Source organism: Morone saxatilis, unplaced genomic scaffold, assembly GCF_004916995.1.
Source record: "Morone saxatilis isolate NCDOM2014 unplaced genomic scaffold, NCSU_SB_2.0 Contig0, whole genome shotgun sequence".
Taxonomy (NCBI): domain Eukaryota; kingdom Metazoa; phylum Chordata; class Actinopteri; family Moronidae; genus Morone; species Morone saxatilis.
In genome coordinates this window covers 2,384,959-2,395,590 of record NW_023339650.1, presented here as the reverse complement: position 1 = coordinate 2,395,590, position 10,632 = coordinate 2,384,959, and the positions used below count along the sequence as shown (strand labels likewise).

Sequence of the window (10,632 nt, the reverse complement as noted above, 5' to 3'; positions counted from 1 at the left end):
TGCCTCTGAACCACAGCCGCCCCTTGTAAATTATTATTGTAAAGCACTTTGTAAATTTGACTCGAAAGGTGCTTTGTATGAGAATATGTCTTATTATTTATTATTATCTACACATTATCTTAACTACATGGAGGATTACGTGATTTCACTACCGCATATGTATCAACACATAGCTCTGACCACCTTCAACCTTTGAGCAGTCCAATTAGCAAGAGTTTGTGAACCTGTGAGTGAGCACATCATTTGACAAACTTTATTTGTCTTCCTCAATTTGCTCTAAGGCACCAATGAAACTTAAAACAGCTTGTTGCATGAGTGATGTCTAAATTCTCTTCTTCCAAAGGGGAAAAAACACTTCAAGCTCTATACCAAGAAGTTCTTCTTTTACATATTTATGAATTCAATTTACCACAAATGGGAATGAAGGTTCAGTTCAACGGAATGCAAAGCTAATTTTCACCTCATGTTAGTCAAGCAAATTTGAAGGCTGGACTGCCTCGACAAATATTCCGCTCATGCGTATTCACATTTTACACAAATTACGCCCACGATTATGAATCTGGCTTCACATTTGGTCTGAACACACCTTTGTATGGCAATAATGTTGCTGTTGTTTTTCACAGCCCCTGATAAGGATTTTAGCTGGAGCTCAACTTGCTACAGTAGCAAAGCTGTTGAGGCACTAGGGTGCCCCAGGGTTGCCTGACTCTTGTATAATATATGGCTTAGGACAGCAGAGAACAATGAGCATCTGGGTGCAGTGAGCCAATATATTTGAAGGTTTTATTAGCATAATGACAACACTTACAGCTCATTTAGGGCTGTTAAGCTGGGACTCTCCTGAAGAGCACCGCCTTAATTTTTTTTGTCCTATTAATATGGTAAAATATACCAACTCTACTCTCCTATTAAAAAAGCTCTTTAAGCTGTCTCATATTTTTTATAAATGTAGGTTAAAAAATGCACATTTGTAAAGCAAAATTTTTTATATTACACTGATCTATAAAGTCCAGCTCATTGAAGCTGAATGAACCAAGTGGAAGAGTTCATTATCTTGATCTTCCATAAGGAATAGGCAGAGGTTAAGATGAAAATTCTGACCATCATTAATAAACTAATCAGTACTCAACTCTACAGACTTCATTTGGCTCCTCAAGTGGACTATGTAAATCAGCTCTGACAGATGCTGTCTCATTAAACATTGTTGCTCTTTGCTCCGCAACACTTGAAGCTGTCTGGTGGAGTGTGTCAGCAATGACAACAGTGCTCTCTGTGAAGGGAAAGCCACACTCCATCACTGCCCTTTGGTAGCACATCAAACACGCTGGACACTTTCAAGTGGTTGTGAAGAGGAAACAGAGTGGAGAGTGGAGATTGTGGTATCTGAAGTGCGAGGCCCTCTGTTTGGCTGTTTCAGCAGACCTATTAAAGACTCACTAGCAGCTCAGTTATCATATAGTAACAGCAGTCTGCAGTGAAGTTGCTTTAGTCTTTGACACTTTTGGACAATATTTGTTTGGTTTTTTACTCCCTTGATGTTCCAGTTTATGGCATAGGAAGCTGCAAAACTCGGAAAAAACACGGCCCTATCTAAAGTTTGGTTTGATTTGTGCGTTCTGGGCTACTGTAGAAACATGGCAGTTCAACATTGTGGAACGTGACCCGCAGTGTCTGTAGATAAAAGGTAACAAAAACACAACAATTCTTATATTTAGGTAATTACACACTAATGAAAACATAGCTATAAATATTATATTCCATTTCTGCCAATAGATCATCAAATGTTACACACTGGACGTTTGATTTTTATATTCGTATGTCTTCTTGCATGAATGTGGCTACATTTGTGCATATATTTGTACTGACAAACATATTCACACAGAAAACAAATAATATGTCCAGACGCAGACAAACAAACAAGTATGCAAACAAACAGTGCTGCCCTTTCAGCACGGTGACAAACATCAGCAAAAGCAAACACATGCCCACGTCCCAAAGCCGCTCACTGCAACCGAACACAGGGCCGTCTCTGGAGAGAACATTCAATTCAGTCAGTGTGCCCCATGGAACATTATGTGACAGTTATCTGCTTGATTCTGAGAGTGAGGGCGGCTGAAAACCTCCCTGAAACGAGACAAAAATAATTTGACATGACAGAAGATCCACACACTTACTCGGGGCGTATGTTTAGCGTGGGATTTGCTTTTTGGCTGTGGAGAGGCAAGCTGATCAACTGAACTCTGACCTCTTTTGGTTTAACTCTATTTTAACCACTTCTTTTCAAATAGGCTGGATCTCTGCCCACTCTGATTACTCCTTCTTTCTCACTTTTTCATTCCCTCTATTCTTTATGCCCTCCCCATCTATCCAAGCAAGATTTAAGCAAAATCCTCTATTTCCTGTTTTCCATCCTTATACATTCATTTGCATCTCCCCTCTGCCTTTTTTTCTTTTCTACCCCACCCAATCCTTTTTCTTATTTTCTTTCAAATCTGCTTATCCTTATTTCCCACTACCCCCTCAGCTCAATACTGCATATATTGCCTACATACTACTGCTTGGGGAAAAACATTGCATCTCCAAAAAGTCTTTCTTTCGAGGAAAGCATTCATGTATTTTTGAGTTCAATCCAGTTGGTATAAAATATTTTTACACACCAACAGGAGACATCTTTCCATGACCTTGGTGAGAAAGCAAACAGATGCATAAATACAACACAGCCTGAGGCTGCATGACTCTGCAATGCTACTGTTTAGACTTCAGGGGGCATAAAATAAATATCACTGCCCCTTTAATACTCCAGTGGACAGGCTGGCAGCCTTTGCTACACTCTGCTTTGTGGAGGGCAGTGAAAACAACCACAGCGTGTGGGCAAGGAGTAAAAGACAGAGACAAAGAAACGGACAAAAAGAGACGAAAGAAAAAGGGTGAGGGAGATGGAGACAAAGTAAAAGAAAGATGGTCATTATAGAAAGCACCACCATACTGGGCCACACATCCCAGTCAGTGACCCTGTTTTAGCTTTGGTTTTGGCTTGGAGGCGGTCATCATTTGACGTGACCGTGACCTGCTTTCAGCCATCTTGGCTCTGCCTGTCTCCACCAAGAATCTAATGAGCATTCAGAGCAACAGAAAAGCAGAAGAAAGAGCTAGAAAGAGACAGCATTAGAGACAAAGACAAAGAAAATGACAAACAAAAAATGAAGGAAGCATTGAGTATGAGAGAAAATTAGGCTGGACAGAGACAGAGCCTCCATCAGCTATAATGAGCTGTGACTGACTGACCCTGCACCCAAATGTCAGCTGGAGAGATTCAGACACAACCTCATGCTGCAAGCTTATTGTGCTGCAGCACACATTTGCACATGACCAGACACACTCGCACATAAAGACGACCACCTGTATCCACAAATGCAAAAACTAAGACATTATCTCTGTTTTCCCAGTGTTATTACACTATTAAATTAATTAAATCAAATCTATTTACACACTGCACACAGTTTGTAGTAAATCTGTATCTAAAATTGGCTAAAATTGGTTAGACCAGTACGAGACAGACACTACCATCATGGAATGTCAAGTAGCCCACGGGGGGCTGCTCCGTTGCTGTCGACTTCTCGCAGCTTTTCATTCTCTCTTTCACTCTCTGTCTCGCCCGCTGTCTGACACTCCTCCTTTCAGTCTGCCTCTGCAGCAACACCAAGCCATTTGCAAGCTTAGACCAGAAAACCAAATCTGGTTTGAAACTGAATGGAGTCAATAAACGAAGCATTCGAACAATGAATGAATGAATGAATACCTGCCTTCATCAGTAGACCGAGGCACACACAATCTCCACAACATCTACGCAACTCGAGTGCACAAAAAAGATCACCATACAGTAGCGTTAAATGATAAGGGTAGCACTGAGATGCTATTCTAATAATAAGTCTTATCTTTGGATCTTTGGCAGCAAGACATCCTGTCTGGATGTGCTTAACAAAGCCACCAGGTCCAACCCAAAGACAACACCTTTCTTATTCGACCTTCTTATTTGCCTGCCAGCATGCTGCACCCACTGATAAGCACCAAGCCCCTTTTTTGGGTGGTCCGCAGTTGTAAGTTACATGACTGGAGTGCCACACAACTTTTAAATTTCAAACACACAAACATTTCAGTTGCATACTCTGCCGTCCAGTGTACCTAGATTACTTTTCTGATGAGGTGTTCTTTTTGAAAGTGACCACAGTGACCGAAAAGAGTCTACTCTATCAATTCATATATTACATGTTTATATTTACAAAATGTCTCAAGTTATACACAGTGCTGGCCTCCTGCAAGCAGAACTGTGGGTAAACCTACAAACTCCAAACAAACAAAGTTTTTCAATATTAACATGTTTGGCAGTCAACTTTGACAGTTTGACAGACAAAAATCACAGTTAAATGGGGGAGACTGCAAATATGACCTCCACCTACCATCCACTGTGATGAAGGGGTTAGTGCTGGAGTTCAAGCCAAGGTTGGTATAGCCACCAGTACAAAGGTCATCATCAATGTCCCCTGCCACTGCTGATTTGTTGCCAGCTCCAAAGTCTATAGCTGCGCTACTGTTGAGCTTGATGCCATTTTGGTCAGACTTGGCATCTTTAGCCATGTCAAATTTGCTATTAGTTTCCCCTTCAGTGTCGGAGCCTACAAACAGAGCAGAGCTGGTATCCATGTCGCTAAACCCCTTTGGGCTGGGGGGCACTGGAAGAACAATGCCACCTGGTTCCTTTTCCGTCTTAAAGCCCTCCAGTGGGGCCTCTAGAGGTGACAGAGGGAAGCCAGCATTGTTGTCCTTCAGTGGTGGGAATGGGGAGAGGCAGAGGTGGGGCTCAGGTGGGGCTTGCCGCAGGTCGATGTGCGTAGTGCCCGCTGCCGAGAGGGTGGGAGGCGGGGTCGAGGGTTGATCTTCCGCAACGGTCAGTGAGCGCTTCATGGAGTGCGGTGAGCGACGTGGACCACCCATGGGTGACACCAGCTGGTCCAGCCCTGCCCCATCTCCACCTGGGTATTTATCAGGCAGCTCTAGACTGCTTGGTACCGAAAGATGGGAACATTCGGACATTGCACGGCGCATAGCCTTCCTCTGCTGCTGAGCTCGCCCCATAAAACAGGGCTCCAACTCTAGCTCCTCCTCTTCCATCTCTTCTTCCTCACTGTTGTCCCCTGAAGAACCCTCGGATAACTGTTGGGCCCCCAGGGCTGCCCCGGCTCCAGCCACAACCTCGTCAACCTTTTCCAAGTGTTTGTCTTTGACAACTCCAATGACACAGTAGTTAGGGGCCACCTGGGGCATGGCAACCTTTGGGCTGGATTCAGCAAAACTGGAGTTGTTCCATGGTTGAGACGGAGAGTCTCCCTCTACTGGAGATGCCTGCATCAGTGAGGCTCCCATTGAGTGTGGAGGCATTGCACTACTGGGTGATGACAGCTCCATATGCCTAGCTGGGGATCCAGGAACTGGTGGTAGTGAGACCCTGCTGGGGCCCCCACATACAGAGGGTAGTCTGCCTGGGGAAGCTGTGGAGGGAGATGGGGAAGAAGAGAGAGGGCTGTCTGGGCTTTCTCCTGCGCTGCCCAGTGATGTGTTACCCAGTGAGGTGCTACTGGAAATCCCCCCAACATTGCCCGGCACCTTCAGTTCCACATCCATGCTGGCCCTTCCTGGCTGCTCAAAGAAGCACAGCTTGTCTTCATCTGTGAGTCCAGTTGGTGCGAGAGACCCACCACCTACCACCAGGCCCCTTGGGGTGCCCATGTCCATGCCTGAGGGGTGCTGCCAATCCCAGCTCTGAGCCGGCACGGTGGGCGTCAGGGATGGCACCTTACACAGCTCACTGTACTCTGAGAAAGGAGAGCCAGGCTGCTCATTGGAGAGAGAAGACATGATGTCTCTCCTTTCTATTCTCTTTTTTCCCCTCTCTTTGTTTCACAGTCTATCTTTGTCTCAGTCTTAAGTGTCTAAAGGTAATCTTCACCACTTCTCTTCCCGTCTCTCGCTCTTTCCTTTGTTGTCTTGCACTGTTGCTCTTCTTCTTTTTCGTTCAGTCACTCAGGTGCGCTCTGCACTGTGTGTGTGTGGAGTCTCTCTTGCTGTGTCTCTGCTCTGAACTCAAACACACACTGAGGGTGAACTGGATGTGCAGCTCTCTCCCTCGCTCCCCCTCTCTCTCTCTGATTATTACAGGCATCATGTGACCCGGTTGTGGCTGCCAATTGGCTGTTGCCAGTTCCCAGATCCCACCCACTGTGGTGGAGTGAGTAAGCCCCCTCCCCTCTAGTTTTCTCTTTCACTCCACGTTTTTCTCCCCTCAACCCCTTTCTCCTCTCGTTCTGCCTCATGGTAAAAAGCCCAACGTCCACACATACACACATACACACAGCTCCGTCTTACCCCCGGGGAGGAGTGAGTAAGGGGGTGAGGTAGGTGCTATAGGGAAGAGGGGATTTGAACTCGAGACCTTTCTATACAATCATCTGCTCACACTCAGTGTCAGCCACAAAGCAACAAAATACATTTTTGGCTAACATTTATCTCTACCTTATTACACCTTTTAACTTTGCTTCACACACCTTGTCTGTACTTCTCTTTGCCTAACCTGATGTGCTAAAATCATAAAGCCTGGGTTCTAGTCTGCTGTCCCTCAGGCAGAGCTTTGTAAAACCTCTCTACATGGTCTTTGTTGCAAAGCTGCAACGCCCTCTGCTCCACTATGTAAAACAGAAGAAAGAGAGAGAGATGATCAGATGAGAGAAAGCGACAGCAGGAGCTGGGAGGACTGGAGAAATAATAGCATGAACAACTGTGCGTGTATATGTGAATATTTTCAGATGCTCGTTTGTGTCTTAACAGGAAGGTCTTCCTAAGCATGTGTGTATGTGTGAGACGATTAGTGCATCTCCCAGTGTTTCTAATCTAAGTGCTCGGTATGAGATGGAAGAAGAAGAAGAAGAAGAAGAAGAAGAGGGGGAGATGGGAAATAGAGTTGTGGAAGACGGATAAGGAGTAAAGCCTCTGGTAAACAGACCCTGTTGTCTGTCAGACTACATCTGGTCACATATGGAGAATCACACTCCATTACCATCCGTACTTCTCCCACGCTTACACACACACACACACACACACACATATTTGGATAACCGAACACAGGCTACGCAAAATACACAAAAACATGCAGGTTCTCGCATATTAGCACATATTTAGACACACAGTGTAGGCACCTGGGTAATCATTCTGCCACGTAGCATGTAAGAAACATTCATGTAGGTCAGACATGCTTATACATGCACAAACACAGTCACACAACTTGAACACACTGAGTCAAGCCTGTAAGCATTTAACAGGAACTCAGCTCGGCGCCTTGCACAGACACACTTTCAGCTCCATTTCTGCTATTCTGTCTTCCTGATCGCACCAAAACTGCTATTTCCAATAAAATTACACAAAACTGGCAAACTTTTACAGAAGCTGTGGTGATTGAACCAGTCAGCAGGGACTGATTGTGCTACGACTGGTTGAAAAAGTTTCCCAGACGTTGTCGGTGCACTTGCACTGAGTGATTTACTGTTCATACAGCCATTTGGGTTGGTATTGTAAGGTAATGTCAGGAAACTATAATTGAAAACCATAAACTCTCCAATAGTGGCTGAAGGTCTTTATTTACCTCGATCTTTATTTTCCTTTTGAAACAGGCCTATATTAGATATTAAGTACATTTCTTACTTCTTTCTTAAATAATTATTTACTAGTTTGTATATTTTATCATAAGTTTATAAGACTTTCTCCATCTCTTAACTTGATGAAGTCATGTACATTTTCATGGCACAAATTCAGCACACGCACATATGACTATTTCATACTTTAAAAATAGTTTTCATTCACTAATGAATTCTGATTGCTTCTACTTTTTGATCAATCTTCAGCTACTGTCAGTTAACCCTTGCTTCACAGGTGTTTCACACTGAAAGCCTCAAGTCATAAGGCACACGCACATCCATAAAACCTCTGCAGGTACTGGGTAACAATAATCTGCACAAAAATAGCTTCGCACTGCTCCTCCACACTGGTTTTCTCAGGTTAAGATGAGAATGTTAACACATCTGTACTATGTATAGATGAGCATGGCACACATCATCTGGGAATTGGATAATTGATAAGAGGTGATATACAAATATGCTCAATTATTCAATTACATAGAGTGAACACACAATAGCCACTTGAATACCAATGTTACATTAAAATACAGCAGTGAATTAATACTGTGTCTATACAACTCGCCTGCTTGTGTTTTGTCCTCCCCTTGCAGGAAGTGGGCTGGCAGAGTCCAGATCATTAGTGAGTCAGCTCACCAGGGCTAATGAGCTGGCAAGTTTATAAATCTGGCCAGTTCAGTTCCTCTCTTAGCTCCCCCACAGTCTCCTGGTCTGTTTGCTTTGTTTTGTCTTTTCTTTTGGCATACATCTTCTTACACTACTTTCCCCTCACCTCGGCACTCACACACATCACTGATGTTACCCATTGTTCATGTGTCATTGGTTTTATTTGCACAGAATTTCTTTTAATAAGTTGTCCAAAGCCTTTTTTGTTGTCTCCCTTCTTCTTTGTCTGAACTGCAAGCCGGTTCATGATAATATGTACATACGGTGTCTAAGGGCTCCTTTCGCTTTTAATGTGAAACATCTGCAGGAGTTCTGTTGACATTAAATTAACAATGATCAAAAAAACTGAAACTCAAAGCAAGAAAGTGGTGACTGTTGTTGTATATTATAATATATGTAAACTGTTAGAGGCAGTGTTGCATATACATGGATCAACTGAGGCAACCAAGCATGCATGCATCTTAGTCAAAGGTCAGTATGCGATGGGAAAGTTAAGGGTGGGCAAGAGGCACAGAGATGGGTTTGTTGTCCTGGGCTGAGCTTTGCATCTGTGTGTGTGTGTGTCCAGTGCCAGTCAAAACAGCCGGCGGTTACAGGCGTTCTTGTGGCTGTCGGTTTGGACTGAAGGCTGAACGTCGGCAGAAAACAATGATTTATAACAGGCAGACAGGCAGACAGGCAAACAGGGACAGAGCGAGTGATGGTGGGACAGAGGGTGAGGAGGATACAGATGAGGACGGAAAGAGGGAGGCAGGAGCAGAGGAATAGGGAGGAATGAGTGTGACAGTTGGGAATCACAGGGAAGGAAGAGAGGAAGAGAAGGAAAAAATTACCAGGGCAACCAGGAAAAAAAATTAAGATCAGAGTGCCGAAGGAGTGCGGAGAAAAAAGTTGAGGAAGAGGAGCAAGAAGTGAATAAAAAGGGCAACAAAGGACGCAGGAAGTGAGAGTTTGCAGGCAAGGTGGACTGAAATGAGGGCGGTGGAGATTTGGTGTGAGTACACATGTCGCCTCCTGACAGGACAGGACAGGACGCAAGGCTGAAGGGTACAGTGATTCTGTCTGGTTTGTCCACTGCATCGTGCTTTTTGCTCCAACAAACAGGAGACTCTGAAAACTTGTTTTTGCTTTACTCGAGCTGAATGGCACATCAATGCACACGTGCAGTAACTTCAATCTAAGACCCAATCCCAAACCTACACAACCCTAACCTTTACCTTCTTTAACCCTAATTTCAATCCTAAACCTAAGTGAACTGTAAAACCTGAATACTGGCCAAAATCTACGCTGAAGGCTGAACTTAAAGTGCTTCATACAAATAATCTTGTTAATTTGCAGTCCTAATGGTTCACTAAACAAAAGCACAACTGCAAATGGTTCTTAATACCCAGAGAAAGCATTGCTTCATAAAACACTAAATGAACAAGAGCTTTGTTTTCGTTGCACTGGAAAAAAGAGTCATGCCAAGCTGGCATTGGAAAAAACAAAGGTGGGGAGCCGCTTGAAAGCAACAGTAACCATTTTAATAGCATGCAAATGGGAAAGAAAAAAGAAGAGAGAGAGATCCTCTCTATGGCAGCTCAAAGACAAAACTGAAAAAACAAATGTATAGATATCTATTAGGAACTGCAACATAAGACCTGGACCTAACAACTGCTGGGTACACATGCATCAACCCATGTGTGTAGTAACAGTATGGCAGACCAGAGCCAACGCTGTGAAAATAGGATTCCCTGTCTAACATGACAAAGCATTTCAGGACCATGCTTTAAAAACACAGCAGTCATAGTCATAATGCCTGTGATTCAGCTAATTTGCATGACACAATCAACTAAAACTAGTGTTCACAGCCATCAATTTGTCTTTATTTCATGTATTACACAAATACAATCACAAACTACCTCATTTATTATGAATAATTCCCTAATTCCTAAAACAGTCAACAGAAAAAAACACCATGACCTATGTAGATCAAATTTCTAAGACTGAATATGGCAAAATAATCCTTCTTCTTCTTCTTTATATGCAAAAACAAGACTATATCATCCTGAGAACCCTGCTCTCTCATATATACACAGTATGTGTGTTTTTATATCACATAAATAGAGTAATAATGCCCCATTCTTACCAGATAAGTTGGCATCATGTCATTTCCAGCGAGCCAAAAAAGATGACTTCCATTTACAAATCACTATAACAATGTAACATGGAGTAACACCTTCCTCGT

The 10,632-nt window shown here is 43.4% G+C and overlaps 1 protein-coding gene across 6 annotated transcripts in view; it reads right to left on the bottom strand.

Moving 5' to 3' along the window:
• The window catches only part of LOC118322175 (microtubule-associated protein 4), a 107,641-nt gene that overhangs the window by 24,096 nt on the left and 72,913 nt on the right, over positions 1–10,632 (bottom strand). The window contains exon 1 of one of the 6 annotated variants that reach the window (XM_035653819.1): positions 4,458–6,140. The exons of the other annotated variants lie outside the window; for them this stretch is intronic. Coding sequence (XP_035509712.1) covers positions 4,458–5,913 — 1,456 coding nt within the window. The 5' untranslated portion in view covers positions 5,914–6,140. Of the gene's footprint in view, positions 1–4,457; positions 6,141–10,632 lie in introns of those variants that run through there. 6 annotated transcript variants of the gene reach the window in all.